Here is a 16,621-nt window from a genome sequence, read left to right as displayed (position 1 = left end):
ACTTAAGGAGGTTTTGGTTAATCCTGGTAGAAATATGTCTCCAGTATAGTGAATAAAGATGGGGTTTTTTGTTTGTTGGAGTTTTTCTTTGCTTTGATTTTTTTAAATGGAAATTTTACTTGCTTTTTTCAAGTAACATTAAAGATGCTTGTAAAACAGGAACATTGCTAAAATGTAAAATAGAATTGGTAAAGGTTTACAAAAGTCACACAATTTTATTTAACTTTGGCAAAGTAATAAAAGGGTACATATGAGTCACAAACTTGACATTCTCATAAGAAATGACAAATACAGTGTAGAATGCTGCAGTTACATTAAATGCTTAGTTGCACTCAAGCAGAACGAAACAGGTAATTCAACAGAAAATATCACCAGTAAGTTTTTAAATGTGAGAATGTACTTGTCCTTTTATAGTGAATTTAAAGCAGCAATGTAATTTTTCCTAAAATATTCCTTAGGAAAAAAAAAAAGAGAATTTGGATAATTTCTAAAGGATAGTATTTTTCAATTGAAAACCAATGACACAATTCATCTAATTGTTTCTCTACCACTAAATTATATTCTCTTCAGGATGTTCAGTCCGATCCTGTGGTGTCCCCTAGTCCTTCTAGCCCTATTTAGTTGACAGGCACAAATGGTGCAGTGTTTGTCAGAAGTGGGACAGGACTGTTAGCTTTTATTTCAGAGAAAAAAACAATAAAATGTTTTCTGCTACTAAATTAATGTGCCCTTCTGATTCTAGTTGTGTGGGGAGTTTTATCAAGAGAAGTGCTGTCTGTTTTGAAATTGCCCATGATCTCCTTATCAAGATGTAATTCAATAAAATGTAATATAAAATGGAGGATTCCCCAGTTTTTTTTTTTATTTCCAGTACACACATTTATAGGAGCTGCGCTTCAACATTCTATAGTAAAACAAAATGCCACCAAGATATGTTCTACATACACTACTGCTTTAAATTCTGTGAGCTGCATTCCTTTCTCCAGCTGTTTATTTTCCCTTCTTACTGGAGAAAAGTCTCACTTGCTTCTGGATAGTGTCATCCTTCAATGAACTAATATACTGATTAGTATTTGACAGTGGAAATGATAAATTTAATATATAGTCTAGCCTAAAGGCTTTGCAAATGCATAGGATTAAAAAACAGCATTATGAAGTGTGGGTGTACTTTGAAAAGTGAGATCAGAGACTTCAGTGTTTGTTTTCCATGTGGACAGCATTTTAATTTTTATTTAATAGAATCAAAGTAAGTGCCACAGTTTAAAATCCAGCTGGATTTCCCCCCAACCCACAGGCATGTATTCAGTTTGGATTATGAAAGAATCAAAATTCACCTTTTAGGTAAATTGACCAGATTTACCTTTTAGGTACCTCTTAGTCTGCATCAGTTACAAGGTAAGGAAGGCAACTGAGAATTAGGGTCAACAAACCAATGCCAAGGAAGCTATATCTTTGGGAAATAAGGAGTAAAGTGTTAAAGTTGTTTTCATCCTTGAAGTAAGCAGTTGAAAATGCTCAGGTGGAGCAGCTCAGATCTGAACACTGTCATCTGAAATCACTTCCTGGAGTAAAACCACACTTTAGAGGTCAGTGTGTCATACATCAAAGCTGACCTCTTGTTATGCAGGATGCATGCAAAATCTGCTGGAATCTAGATCAATCAGCACAGTCATCAGCTGAAGATTAAATGAAAGTCACAACAGTAATTGCAAATTCCTCAGTTTCATCCTATATTACAGGGTGTTGAATTTCATCTGTGTGAGACTTACATCTTGGAGGACTAGTAGTAGATATTCCTTATGTGCAGCCCATAATACAGCTACTAAACCAGTGTTTATTCAAGGTGCTGATTCAGTCCATTAAAAAAGTTAAAAGTACGATCCCCAACCACATAAAAGGTAAACAAACAAACAAACAAATAAATAACATTTTCACTGCACTGTTTCAGTGACTTGTAGATGGTTCCTGATGTTTTTTATAGGAATGCAAGGAAAATTTAGGCAGTGCAACCACCCAAACTGTTTGACTTCAGCATTACTTACACAGAATTCAGAGTGAGACAACTTTTTTTCCTCTTTTATCTTAAGAAACATCCTGAAATAAAAACAGCTTGCCCCCCGCCAGCAATATTCTGATTATTTTGCTACACATACATGAGGCTATCCTATGATGTTATCCTTTTCAATAGGTTTACATTTTGAGGCATTGTCACAGTTCCCCCCAAAATTCTTCCAGCATGTTGCACCAACAAGTGATGTGAGCTAGATCCTGTGTTCCCCCACCCAACATCCCAGCAACTGGAGCCCAAAGGCCAAACAAAACCAGTGTCAAGTCATGCAGTCTGCAAGCACCCTCACCTCAAACAGATTGATAATCTTGAGCAACTATTGATCTTGGCTACTCTTACTTCAGCTTGGCACAAGATGGAGTAAGGCAGACCAGAATCTGTCATCTGTGTTGAATCACTTGATTAAAAATCATGGACTACATGAACCAAAGAGGCTGAAATTTAGGTCACCTGCTACTCACTGACTCATTAAAACATCAGAAGTCTATCCCCTTTGTCACAGACTATTGTTAAACTTCTGAAATAAGTCTCGCAAAAAAGGACAGTCCAATCTAATATTTTTATTTGCATTTATCTTTTGTATTCTCCTGCTCCCTTCCACAGTAAAATATAAATACAAAATGTTCACACTAATTTCGATGGCAAATATTGTTTTTCTTCTTTCCCACATTCTTTATGGTGTGTAAGGTGGTGGCTTTTCAAAAGGTGGGAAATAGGGCGGTGAGTAACGTGGCGGCGCATTAGAGGCCCACATATAGCTGGGAGATGGTGACAGGGACTGGGGGTCATCGGAGAGGCCAGAAGGAGTGGAGGCTGGAAACACACTGGAATGCTGCAGGGAGACAGCAAAGGCTGTAATGTAACTATTTCCTAATGGAAATTACTTTGTCAAAGAGATACTTCTTTACCAAACAGTTCAAAATTAACATTTCAAGGTCCATCTCAGTGAATCATAGACATACAAAAAACACTTCCGATAACTTGTTGCATTCAAGGTAAGCACAGCCTGTAAGTAACAGTTTTGAAAAATGAGGCTCCTTAGATTCAAATTTGAAGACATTCAAAAAAATTCTCATCACTTCTCTGTACCTGCTGCATTTCACAAAGACTGGACAACTGAAAACTGATGAGTTCCTCTCAAATCCTGGGTTTCACACACTGGCCAGTAGCAACACTGAATGGGCTGCTCCAAAAATCAGAGAACTGGGTCTGCCATTTTAGAGTTGTGTGTGAAAGCCAGGTTTTTGCAAGGGCCCAGGTTTCCTCAGGAATTCTAATGTGTTGTTTTTCTCCTGTGAAAGATGTGTAGAATGAGTGGGAAGCATTCTTGCACCAGAGGGAGTGCATCCTTTGGAAGGGATTTGAGAGGCAAGGCTGGGCTTGCTCCATGTGCTGTAGGATGGCAGGGGAGAGGGGTCAGGGTGGTACAGTCACTGTCTGGAGTAGAGTAGGGCTCAAGGCAAAAGAGTCTCCACAGCCAGAGGCTCAGCTAAGGCTCCCATGCAGGCCCCAAGTTCCCTGGAAGTTATGCGAGTCTCAAACTTGGTACTTCATTTTAAAGAGGCACTTGGCTATATTAGATATAGATGACTTGAATTTATGCCCCGCTTTTGTGCTGCCTCCTAAGCCAACACCTGCGCTCACAGCGGTGAGATGCAGACGCTTTGATCTGTCAGGCTTGGTAAGTGTTAGCAGAGCCCAGCAGTACTTCCAGTTACAAAGCAGGGAAATCACCCATGCTGAGCTCTCTGCAGGTACTGAGGCTGCCACACTGGCAAACTCTGGGTCAGACAGTGCTTAGAACTGCTGAGAAACTGAGAAAAGGACTTTGTAGCAGAGCTTGGTTTGGCACGCACTGAGGCTGGCATTTTTGTAACTGCAGGAAGTATAGAGCACCTGTCACTGCCCCAGGTTTCATTAATTTCAAAAATGAGTCACAAATACATCCTAGAAGTTCTGACATAAGTGTTCAATTATATTTTGGAGCCCTGACAACAGCATTGTCCAGTGGCACTAGCAGCAGACCCAAAGAGGTTTAGATTCATGTTACCTCTAATGCATGGCTCAGATGAGGGCCGTGGTGGCTATCACAGAGCACACCTCTGTTGTGTTCCTCTGAGGAATGGTTTTTCCCCTCAGAATCCCCCTGAAGCCTGTACCATGTAGTTTAACCCTTCTTCCCTATCTTACCTACTCCTGGCCCTATTGGCTCAGGGCCAGTATCTTTCCTTGGGCCAAAAACTAGATAAACCCCTGTCTCCTCCAGTTTGCCCTCTCTCTCCTCTCTCTCCAGGAACATCACATCGAGAATAAAGCTTGGGCTGAAGCTGGGGGTGAGAGCCAGTCTTTTGAAATCTTATTCTGTCTCTATGAAATATATTTCCCTAAAACCCCAGAATAATTGAGCTAGCGAGGGCCGGGGTGTGGGGGGGTGGCTAGAGGGAAGTATATTTTCACACCTCTTTGCTGATAACCAAAATCTTAAACACTTGTTAATTAAAAAAAAAAAAGTCTCCAGTCCTGGTGGTTGTGCGATGTGTTAATTAACGTCACTCCTATGGTAACATCCACCTGACAGAAGAGCTGAGGAGGAAATGTCCTCATCTCTTTGAACAAGTGAAAGCTGATGTTGACAGCAAGGTTCACATGAAATCCCATTTCCAACAGCACAGCTCCATAGCTCAAAGAGGAAGGGATGCATTACAGCAGAGGTGATGTTTGCAGAGACCCCTCTTAAGCTAGCTGAAGCATATGGAAAATAATCACATCATGTGTCTTCAGGAGCTCAAAGAGCTTGTTTTCAAAAGCTCATCTATTTCCCTCAGACACAGTTGTTGTCCTAATAAAATTTAGCACCTGAACACCTGGCTTTGCTCTCTCCTCAGAACACTGCCATGCCAGAGGCAGTGCCTATTTTTAATGTGGTCTCTACCAGCATGCGATGGGGAGGCGGGAAGGCAGGCAGGCAGCAGGTCCTCCCCCTTGCCTTCACTTCAAGGACAGCTTTCAGGAAAACACTGCCTTAGTAAGAGAGAGCACTGCCAAGGACCAATGCCTAGTAGGAAAAATTCGGTGTTTTCTGCAGGAACAAGAAAATTAAACTGCGCGAATGATAGGAAGACAGGCCCCAGGAGACCTGCAGACTGGCTGGATTTAACCTTGCTGCTAAACAAGGAAACACCCTGCAATGTTGCTCACCTGAAAGTCATAAGCAGAGTAGGGAGGCAGGTGAGGAGTGCTGTGGTAGTAGGAGTTGTAAGATGTCACTTGTGGCCTGGAGTAATAGGTCACTGAAGGGTGTGCATTTTCCACAGTGCAGTTCAGCGTGGGGAGGGAAGGAGTCTATCAAAACAAAAAGAGAGTATGAGGCTGCAAACCCAGTCACAGAAAGCTGACGGCTGAATGAAAGCAGCAATGATTTAAAGGAGCACTGTGTGTCTTTAGACCTCAGCTCTGTTGAATTAGCAACTGGCAATCCAGTTCCCTCTCAGGCAGCAGCTAAGTTCCAGGGTAATTTCATTCCACAGCCATTTATTGTTTTGGATTTCACAGAACAAGCCAGCAGTAGCCCAGTGCACACCAGTACTCACACAAAACAGATTTACATCTTCGCAAGTAGAAGACCTCCAAATTACTGTGTTATTTAGTGCATTTTGTGAATTGCTGTTCATTTCTATTCATCTTTGTTTACAGAGGTTTACAGGCTCTCTGGTGTGGATCAAATCTCAAAGGGCTATGATACACAGCCGGGAATGTGTCTCCTGTTTTATTTGGGAAGATATTGGTGAGTCTAGAAAGAGTTCAGAGTTCTGAAATAAGGTACCCTTAGTGCAGGGCCCAAGATTTATTTGTAAGAAAAACATATAGCCAGGGCAACAAATCCCTTTTCTGTGTGACTGTTTTTGTATTACTTCAAATAAGTCACAAGTGACTGAAAAAGTCCCAAATGTATCAGCTGAACATTTAGTTCTACCCATTCATTTGTGCTGTTTAGAACAAAACCGTCTGGAAGGTAACAGGCAGCCTGGTTAAGTGAGGGTATTTCAAAGCTCACATTGTTAGAATAGTATTTTTTTCATTATCTGAAGTTTGGTTTTGATCCCCAGTTCACCCGCTCAGGTTGCACCATGAAGAAATTAGACGGAGAGTTTCAGCCTAGCACAGCTGCTTACACAGTCTGTAAAGCTTAGACTGCTACTATAAAATCAACAATTAATGAGCAACCAGTGCATTTTTCCTTGTAGAATGTGAAAACTATGAAAAGGAAGATCAATTTTTAAGAAAGATCTTCTTTTTAATCATCCTGGTGTTGCCAATGTCTCTCTGTTGGTTCCTTTTTAAAATACAGTCTCCCAATTCTGTTAACATTTTCTAACTGTGCTCAGATGGTGACAAGATCAGAAAAGTGAATCACTTCCTCTTGTTCATTATAAATATTCCTTGCCCTTCTTTCCACCCTGATTGAAGTAATGCATAGATCATTTCGTAATAATTTAAAATGATTCATGCTAATTGTAACTATATCAGTATTTTAGAAAATATTTGTTATAAAGTAATAAAGGAAAAGTATATGTGATTAGTGTCACAAAGCAGATGGGCCCCTTGGCAGATGTTACATGTGAAAAATAAGATACAGGATGTAGTTTGAGATAAGCAAGAACTTCAAAGCTAGATTTGCCTTGGGATGGACAAAGTTGGGACTATTCCAAGGTAGGGAGTTTAGGTGGTGGTTTGATCTGTGAAATGCAATTACTTTTTGGAACATAATGCTTAGTTGTAAAACACAAAACTTAGTGTGCACACACAGCTGGTAAGGTTATTCAGAGGACGTGAGGAAGAGGATGAGCCTTCATCTGAAAAAGACCATCAAAAAGCCAAGAAGACCCCCCTAACAACAAGTGGAGCATGCGCTGTGTAGCATAGTGACGTAGATTTCAAGAACTGAAAACAGGAGGAGATTTACAGGAAATATTAATAAATATGCATCAGCATACAGTATATAAGTTTAGGTCAGATTACTTTGTTTTGTATGTGAGGTAGGGTGAGAAGCCCCCCCTCTGTACCCCAGCTGGTTTTGCTTATGCTTTATCCAAACCTTTATTATCTTTAATTAATCACTGACAATTTTTTTTTGCATATGCTTGATTATAAAATGCTGATCAAATAAAATTGCTGCTAAATTCAACTTTGTTGGTTTTTAAATTAGACATGTAGAACTTAATTTATAACAATTTGCACTGAAATACCAATAGTTTCCATGATCATTTTTAAAGGCAGTTTGCCTGATTCGTTTTCTTTAATGCACAGATAAATTGATATCCTCTTACCATGTCTTTAAAGCCTCCAAGTATTGCTGCTGTAATGATCCCTAGGAATAGCCCGACTATGTTCAGAATTGTTGCCGACCAGAGCAAGTGGTAAAGGTGGATGATGTCCTGGCAGCTGCTGACATCAATGTATTCATAGTACCCTCCAGAAATCTCTACTCTGCTAGATTAGGAAAAAAACAACAGTAGTGATAAAAAAATGCACCGCATATCATAAAACCTAAGCAGTAGTTCTGGACAGTAAAATGCATTCTGCAGCTCAGTGATAACCTGGACCTTACTACCAAGGGAGTGGGGATAAAGCCTCTTAGATCCCATGCCTGTGGCATCCATGACCTCCCTGCCCAAAGTGCTTGCTCTGTTCTGAAACAAATTACTTTGTGCCTGAACCTACATGTTATTTCTTTCATCTGAAATCTTCACAGAGGTCCTGGAGGCTTACCAAAGGACAAACCGATCTTGGAATTACCCTGGGAAATCAGTCTGTGCTCCGAGGAGCAGCAGCTGCTCCCCACAGCCCCAGAGCAGCTGTGTGTGTTGGGCATGGGCCAGCACAGCTCCCACCTGGCTCCGCAGGGCTCGGCCACAAAGCAGGTCCAGCTCCGTGCCCCGCTCCAGCCACCGGCCCCTCACAGCTCTACAAGGGCCTGGGCTGGCTTTCTGCTCACACTCTGAACCTTTTCCACGTGCAGAAAAGAGAGAGAGAAAACTCGGTCAAATCTGGTTTAGGTCATTATTTTGGAAAAGGAAAAGCAACTCGCGTGTTGTCATGTGGGCTGAAGTGTTGCAGCGGAATTCTTCAGGAACGACTTCGCTCTGACTGCCGGGTAGGGAACAGGCTGGCCTTCAGCACAGCTCACCAAAGCTGTGTGGTCTACAGCAAACAGCCCTTCAGAAAACATTTATCAGGGACAAACAGTACCAAGAGCTTATGAATGACTTATCTCCTAGCTCACACACAGGGTTATGCTCAAAGCACACGAGAGCTTTGAGGAAAGGGGGAAGAAACGGCTCACATTTAAGGTGCAGTAGCAGGAGATCCAGGTACAGCTCCTCAGCAGACTCCACAAAGCCTGAAGGAAACAGCCCCCTTTCACAAGAGTCACCCTCCTTTGCCCATTACTCAGCTTAGAAGTTGAGTAGTTGAGAAGTTCTTTACCCTTTTTATTACCACATTTCATTTTAGCAGGCCACTGTGGGAGACATTGCAAGGACGTGTGGGGGTTTCAAGTGGAATCGAGGCAAAGCTTAACCACAGGTTACAAAAACCTGTTAGCTGGCTGGCACCACCTCTGTGTAACCTGAGCTCTCACCGTGACCCCCTAACAATAAAACCTGTATGTGCTGTTTGCAAGTTCTCGCTCCTATGGAGGTGTGTGAGTGCACAGATCTCTCAGTGAGAACATCCCGCGTGGTTCAGCACGTCCTGATCATCCAGGAGAGGCTTCCCCGGTGCGGCCAAAGCCAGGGTTGCCGGCATCAGGAAGAATGCAAGGCTGCTGTCACATTTTCTATGATTTCCATCCTTCGCATGTGCACTAACCAGTCCTGAGTGTCCGTGCCTCTCCTGCTGAGACACCACCTAGCACCCCCTCAGTGCAGGATGTTTGTGTGGTACTAAGCAAGATTAAAATAGCAACAACTAATATCTTTTATCAGAAAGGAGGAAATGGGCTAGGGGCAGGTCCCAGAACCAGGACAGGGGAAAAAACAAAATACCAATAAAAACAAAAGAAAAAGATACAGAAAATTTTCAAACTTTTCTATTCCAATCAGTTCTCTGTGTATGGCTCTCTTCAGCTACTTAAAAGGGATTGTGTTCTGTGAACTGCTCAAGGAAAGCATGAGCTTCACCCCTCTTTCACACACACGAAGTCCTACAAAGACCAAGGGTCACTCTTCCCAGCACAGGGAATCATCCACCCATTCCCAACAGCAGCTTTCATTCTCCCTCCACCACAGTGAATGATTTAAGTGGAGGCCAGCCCAACTAAGATCTGTGAGAAATGCTAAGCCTGAAACAGCCCTAGGCAAGAGCCAGCAGTAAAAAATCAATTTATTAATTACTCGCTGACACACATTGGACACTCCACAAGGTATAAGCAGCACATGCTGTAAATTGATCTGGCTTAGGCACAACAGCCAGATCTCAGTGGTGTGATCACCCTGCAGTGGTTCTCAATGGGTAACCACCTTCTGACTCACTGCACGGTGCTGGTCCACTTTCCAACCCCGTGTGACCATGAAAGACATTCACTGGGCAGAGAGGACACTGGTTTGTGAAGGCACAGATGGCACCAGCCTGTTAACTCTCCTCCCTGTTCACAGCGTGGGGAATGGAATGATGGCAAGGTGAAGAACAGTGCCCCAGTTTTTTGCATCTTCAATATTCTCAAAGAAAAAGAACAACCCAGTACTAACAAAGAAGGAAGGTGTTAAGACAAGCAACAACTCAATAGGTGGAAAACCTGAGGAGAACACCAAGCACAAAAATAATGGAAACTCCTGCGCTCTCCATTTTTTCCAGCCAGGCTGCCCCAGGGCATGCTCACCCATAGCTGGGATGGCCTTGGTGTATTTCACACCCACCTTTACTTGGTTAGCTTTTGTCTGAGATTCCTCACTCCTAACAAACACAGCTTAAGGTCCCTTCCCACCACAACTTCCATTAACCTGATACTATGCTGCAAACGAGCTGCAAGCTATTGCAAACGAGCACGACCACTGCTTGCCCTTCCCCGGGCCAGGAGTGGCATTTTTGGCTTACTTCCCACAGTTGTACAGGTCACAGCAGAAGCAGGTATTGGTTTTTATTTTCGGTGTGCAGGGGGCACGGCGCTGTGGGTGACAGACCGCCTGTGTGAATACAGGAAAAACAAAAAAAACCAACAGCCATAAAGCACAGAATGACACGATCCCCAAACACAGTTTCTGTTGCTGTTTGGCCTGCTCTACATGTAGATTTCTCAGTGATCTCCACATTAGCCCCAGGCAGATTTTTCTTTCCTTATGTCGCTCCCACAAAGCCCTCCGTTACTGCAACAGAGATGCACTAGAGAAGAACAGAGCAGCGTTTCCTTTTGCTGTGGGGGGAACTCACAGACAAGCAGGTGCCTGCAGAGGAAGGAGGTTTTGCAACTCTTACAAGCAGCCAGGGCATTGCTGAATTAAAGCGCCTCACCCCATGGCAAGGCAGAGCAGAGCTGTCAATGGCATGGCCCAAATTGAGAGCAAGGTTCCCAGAGTGCTGCAGAACTGACCAAGGTGGTTTAATCGTCTGTGCCTGTGGGTGGTAACACCCGAGTTCACATGGACAGTCTTAGGTCTAGCATGTAACTTTGCACTCTCAAGCAGGCCTTCTAATTTGGTATATAGTGGTTATTCAAAACTACCTGTGGACTTGTGAGGAAAGCTCTGACAGACAATCAGTGCTCAGCAAAGGCAGACAAAGATGTCCATAAACACTTATCAGTATGTGGCAGGATGATCCATCCCCAACAGGTTGCTCTTTGGAGAAGGCAATAGGAGAGGTGCAGAGGCTGGTACCCGTTGCTCATATAAACAGAAATTAGTGCTGTCTGAAATTTAAACCCACCACCCAGCTCCTACGATGAATGCACAGCTGAAGATCTAGAGAAACCGGTGAATTTTCCTATCCTACATCCTCTTCTCTCCATCTGCTCCTTCACTATTGAGGCAGTACATGGCGGAACCCACCTCACGAGTGCTCCCAGCATCCTGCTCCCACCCCAGGCCCACCCTCCCACCCCCTCCTCACTTTGCAGACCTCCAAGACACTGGAGTAGGTTCCTCCACCCGCACCAAGAAGCTGGTCCCTTAACAGGACACAGCAGAACCTGCTCTCACCTCTGGTGGGGTCGTACTCTTGGAGTAGTACTGACATCGCCCCGCGTACAGCGGCCTCAGATCCTGCCAGAGAAAAAGCACCAGGCTTAGCCCTGCAGCAAAATCAAAATTACAATCACCCAAAGGGTCTGGGCAAAGGGACCAGGCTTTAGAGACCCTGATCTCACACCACTACCTCAATACAGCAACAGGTCTGCAGCCCCCACCCCAGCCCCCTGAGCCCAGGGTGATGTTTAACCCTGGTCGTTGGAGGCATGAAATTGTTCCAGCCAGCATGGGAGGTGCAGTCTCTTAAGCTGGGCTCTTTGGGTGATAGTGGCCATCCTGAACTGAAAGACTCCTCATCCTGCAAGACACATCCCAGGACTGCCTGACCTATTTCTGAGGGTTCATCTTGCAGAATCATAGCAATTTTTCATTAATTATTGACAAATTTGTCCTTCCTGTGCTCTTCAGTGCCTTGTGGGAAAGCTCTAGAGGATCATCAACATTCCAGCCTGCAAATACGCATTAATGCCTCCTTTTGGGGCAGCTCGATCTCCAAGGCAAAACCTTAGGAAACGCAATGCCAGACATGAATCCACATCAGCGAGCCCCTCCCAGGAGCAGCCAGACTGGCTCTCCAGGTGTCTGATCCAAAGCTCTGGGTGGCAGGGCAGTGGCAGCAGCTGGCAACAGGAAGAATGCTTTGCGTTGGCCTGGCAGGAGCATGTCTCCAGCAAGGTGGTGACATTTTTGGACAGTCGGGTGGCAAAGTGAGGCCAAAAGCCCATCTGCTCATCACGAGGCAGAAACCAAATCCTTTGTCATCACAACCGCCCAGCTCTGGTTGCCTCAGACATGCACCCACCCCCAGAGCCAGCTGGGAGGAGGTGCCAGCTCATGCCATAACCCAACCCATGCAAAGGTCACACCCTTGCAAAGGGGGTCAGAGATGGCCCAGACTTGCTGGTTTCATCCAGACAGACGGACACCCATCACACAACTGAGAAGAGCTGCCCTTTGCTCTGTCAGTAAATCCTGCCATCCACCACTCAGTCTTTCCACCACTGGAATACTTAGGGGCAGGAAAGAAGGGCCAGCTTCACACAGAGCATAACTACTCAGTTGACACAGAGAGTTTCCATTTCAAGGGTAATTCTGATCTGCAATTCCTTTCCATTCTGATACAAATAAATTCAGAATCTGTCTTTTAAATCCCTTTTTGCAAAAAAATTTCAAAAAAAGTCATCAATCTGCAGAGTTGCAGGACAAAAATCTGTTTGCAGTTATAAATTTCAATCAAAAAGCTGAAATGGAATTGTGTCTTTTTATTTCTATACTAATAACTAAAGCTTCTGCACATCCCACTATACTAGTGATTGGTCATGACAGCAGTAGCACATAATTTTTTTAAGTCACCAAATGGAATCTGAGAACCTACTGCGAATGTTTCCTGTTTATACTCTAACACTTAAGTGGGCTTCGTATCAAATTGTTTCATTCTACTAGAGCATCTAGCGATTCATCCTGCATTAAGAACTAGCTCTGCCTACATTTAAAACAAAACAGATAGTACTGCTCATATTTTGTCCCTTGGCCATAGTGGTAATTCACACTACATCTTAAGTTTTGCGATACTCAGTAAACATATAAAGCCAAAAAAATCCAAAGCAAAGCTTTAAGATCTTAGTGCTTTCCACTATATTTAAAATATGTTTTAAATATTTTTAACTTTTTTAAAGCTTATGACTTAAAGCAGCATCCATTCAGCACATGATATATATTCACAGGGTTTAATGCAGCCTGATACAGGATTGCAGTAGGGAATTTTCTTGGAGTAAAAGCATTGCAGGACCTGTGTTTTCCTGGAAGCACTTACTATGTGTCTGGCAGCAAAGACGCCGTCTACTATGGCACAGCAGAATGCAGCGATGACACCAAAGCTGATGAAGACGATCGATGCAACCAGCTGAGAAAGGAAAACAAAGCAAAGTATCATCTGCCTCTCCACAACCAAGTGATTAGTGCCCTCTCCACAAGGATACGTAAACCACAGCCGATAAACCCTCAAGCAATCAATGCCCCAAATGTTTGCCCAGGCTGCACAGACTGGTCTGGCTGAAGGCAGTGGGATATATGTCTGCTCTGGCAGAGTGGCAGGAGTAGGAGCTTTGTGCCAGGCTGGTTCTCTGGGGAATTGATAGAGTAATGCAGGTTTTTCCATTACTCCAACAGGCTAAACTTGGCCTGAGAACAGACCTCCTCTTCTGGCTGCTGCTGTCCTTAACTCTTCCCTGGAGAGATAGGAGATAATTTCTTCTCACCTCACCCCAGAGCGCTGTGGGGAGCTGCTCCTGTGAACACTGACTGAACTGTGAGGATGCAGGAGGCTGCAGTGTGTGAACCTCTCTGCGGGGACTGTGCCTTCAGGGAAAAACACCTGGATGCAGGCACAAGCACAAAGCCATGGGAGCAGAAGGCGGGTCACCAGCTGATGCCATCGGTGCTGTGCACCCTCACAGCAGCCTGGCTGGGCTCCTCAGTGCCAGGCTGTGGCAAGCACAGTCCATCCAGCCTCCCACTGGACAGCTGCAAGGAGAGAGATTTCCCTCCACCTGCAGCTTGAGAAGAGCAGTCAGACAGGCGTTTTCACTTTTCCACTGGCCCCACCCTGCCCATTCTTAAAGTTAGGGTGAAGGCATTCAGCAGGTAAACCAGAAATAATCTCCAATCCAGGTATAAGTAGCAGTGTCTATTTCCACTATGCCACTCCAACCACCACCTCTGCCAGAGCCAGTGCTCAGCTGGGCTCAGAGGAGCCGTGAACCAGTGCTGACACTGCCCCTCTCACACCTGAACTCAGCTCAGCTGCTGCCAGTGAGCTCCTGACCAGCTCCTCACACAGAGCCCCCAACACTGACCCCAATCCCCTCTGCCAAAGCACACTGGGGATATCAGCAGGGCTGAAGAAGGAGGGCAAGTGCAGCATTCAGACAGACAGATTCACAAAATGCAGCCTGGGGAACAGCTTTCAATATTACTTCATATATATTGAAATATGTTATTTTAATATATTTACAATATTTCAGTGTAAAGAATGGGGAGCTCCCTGGTGGTTTTCCAACTTTGGCTGCAACCTCCAAGTGTCAGTTGCTGGCAGCTGTTAAAAACTCTTTCTCCACAAGTACAAAGGTGACTCTGGTCATGGGGGGGGTTGTAAGCAATAGTAAAAATCTCTACAGCCCAAACACAAAGCTAACAGCCCAGCCAGCACTGACAGATATCTCAGGTTTCCTCACTTGGGGATGTTTATTTTGAAGAACCAGGTACTAAGCTTGCTTGCAAACCTTGGCTCCTGCCACTGCACAAGGCTCCAGTTCTCCAAAAGACAAGCCAACCCTCTGGACAAATACAATCTAGAAGGGTCCTATATGTGTTTCCAAAGGACCTCAGGGTTTTTAGGTTAATCACACTTGTGTTATGTACAGCTTCCCAAACAAAAACAGATCTTTTTCCAGTAACCTCCATGTACTGGCCAGATCAGCTGGAGCAATGGCTGGAGATGCCAGAGGGCTCACCTGGGACAGCAGAACCGGCCCCTGTACAATTGCTCACTTAAAAATGAGAGAAAATAAAACGGTTTTCTAGATGAGGCAGGTATTGAAGGCATAGACATTAGACCTGCAGCAGCGGGGAGAGCAGGCTGCGAAACGATCCCAGGACCACGCGAACACGTCAGGATCACAACAAGCTGTTACTGGAATAGTGGATGCTGTGCCACACAGTACTTGCAGATGGCAGCAGGTGACAAGTTTTCCAGGACCAGCTCCTACACTGACCCTGTTCCTGTCAGCTGTAAACTCCCGCATTTCTTCCCGACTCGGCCCCACCCTTCGCAAGTCCGGATCCCAACTCACACTCTCCGTTACAAAGTCACGATGTTTCACTGCCAAAGCAGTGAAACCGCACCAGGGGAGAAAGCTCGGTCTTGGGGAAAGACCGGGGGTTTTTGGCTTAGGGTTATTTTGTAGCAAGTTTTGTTTTTCTCAGTACTATCCTTTGTTTCATACTCGCATGAAGGAGGATGTTTGCCCTAAATAGCATGAGCCTTAGAGAAGGGAAGTGAGCCAAACACTAAATATATACAATTAGGGAAATTGTTGGTCATCTCTGCTTGAAGATAGGAGCTGCTAATATGGTGGTTTAAAATAAATACAGTGTTAATGATACTTTTGTAACAGCCCTACCAAGAGACAAGTATCCGATTGTTACCCTGGTTTTTCTGAGTTTCTTTATTAGCCTTTTGATTTTCATAAATGGAGTCAGAGCTTTAAGTTACTGTAGAATATTAGAGCAGCTTTTCTACCTTTCCCACAGAAGTAATATAAACAAATCCTTTGTTTTTCATTCTCTGTCCTTTGTTTGCATATTTCTAACCTGAAAACAATTGTAACTGACAATTCGTCTGGCCGCTGAGGCTGAGGGGTGGAAACCCCAAAAAGCCAATCTTCTGCTAGACCCACAAATGTATAAAAGTAAAAGAATAAACAAAGGGGTCTCTTCCTCTCTCAGTTTTCGGCTGTGAGCTGAGATCAGAAAGACCTCTGCCTTGCGAAATCTCGTCTGCGTGTGACTGCTTTGTGTGTCTCCGTGACATCTGATGATCACTTTATTTACATACCGTTTTCTGCCTCACAGATGTAGAAAGAAAAGCCTGAAAACCAAACACTGAGAATTTATTACGGGGGGGGGGGGGGGGTGGGGTGGGGAGGAATCAAGCACCAAATAGAAACATACAAATTGAAAGGAATGAAAAGGAGGTGTCTTTACAAACAAACCGTGGGCCTGATGGTAGATAAGGCCAGATACAGAGAGATGAAAGAAGCAAAGGGGGCAACCATAAATTCCATAGGAATCCCACTAATTTACACAGACTGTTACTCCCTCGAGGCAGTGCTAAATCTCTGGATTTAGAGAAAAAGAACAGAGACACAAGGAGAAAGAAAAACAGGGAGGGATGTACATTAGAAGAGGGTATTAGGCATTTTGGGAAGTCTGTACCTCTCAAGTACCTCAGCCAATGGGGAAAGAGAAAGGGAAATGTGGCTGGGAAATTAGGATAAAAAGGAGGCTGCGTCCTCTGAAAATTTTGAGAGACCCCAGGGGAAATGGCCCATGGCCCCTCCCTTTATTCGAATGTCTTGGGTTGCAATATGTAACCAAAAATTTGTATTCTATTTTCCACCTGTTGAAACTGGTTGGTGAGGTGTTTCTTTATCTCTTGTATAACCCATTCCTCATAACTCACAGGGGGAGGGGGCGGGTGTCTTCTGTTGATGGGCCAGCAGTTAAAACCAGGTGGAGCAATGTTCCTCTA

The 16,621-nt window shown here is 44.2% G+C and overlaps 1 protein-coding gene across 5 annotated transcripts in view; it reads right to left on the bottom strand.

Annotated features, from left to right (window-relative positions):
- Positions 1-195: 195 nt before the first annotated feature.
- Positions 196-16,621, bottom strand: part of TMEM255A (transmembrane protein 255A) — a 28,165-nt gene continuing 11,739 nt past the window's right edge. For 2 of the 5 annotated variants that reach the window (XM_040090324.1, XM_040090328.1), the window contains exons 4-9: positions 13,124-13,213; positions 11,263-11,325; positions 10,163-10,251; positions 7,396-7,558; positions 5,267-5,410; positions 196-2,900 (exon numbers count right to left, since the gene is read on the bottom strand). In XM_040090324.1, coding sequence (XP_039946258.1) covers positions 2,742-2,900; positions 5,267-5,410; positions 7,396-7,558; positions 10,163-10,251; positions 11,263-11,325; positions 13,124-13,213 — 708 coding nt within the window. In that variant the 3' untranslated portion in view covers positions 196-2,741. Of the gene's footprint in view, positions 2,901-5,266; positions 5,411-7,395; positions 7,559-10,162; positions 10,252-11,262; positions 11,355-13,123; positions 13,214-16,621 lie in introns of all 5 variants that reach the window. The other 3 variants (XM_040090327.1, XM_040090326.2, XM_040090325.1) reach the window with 2 other exon arrangements.

The sequence above is a fragment of the Hirundo rustica genome, chromosome Z, assembly GCF_015227805.2.
Source record: "Hirundo rustica isolate bHirRus1 chromosome Z, bHirRus1.pri.v3, whole genome shotgun sequence".
Lineage (NCBI taxonomy): Eukaryota > Metazoa > Chordata > Aves > Passeriformes > Hirundinidae > Hirundo > Hirundo rustica.
The sequence above is the reverse complement of the archived record's forward strand: the minus strand, read 5'-3'. Positions and strand labels throughout refer to the sequence as shown.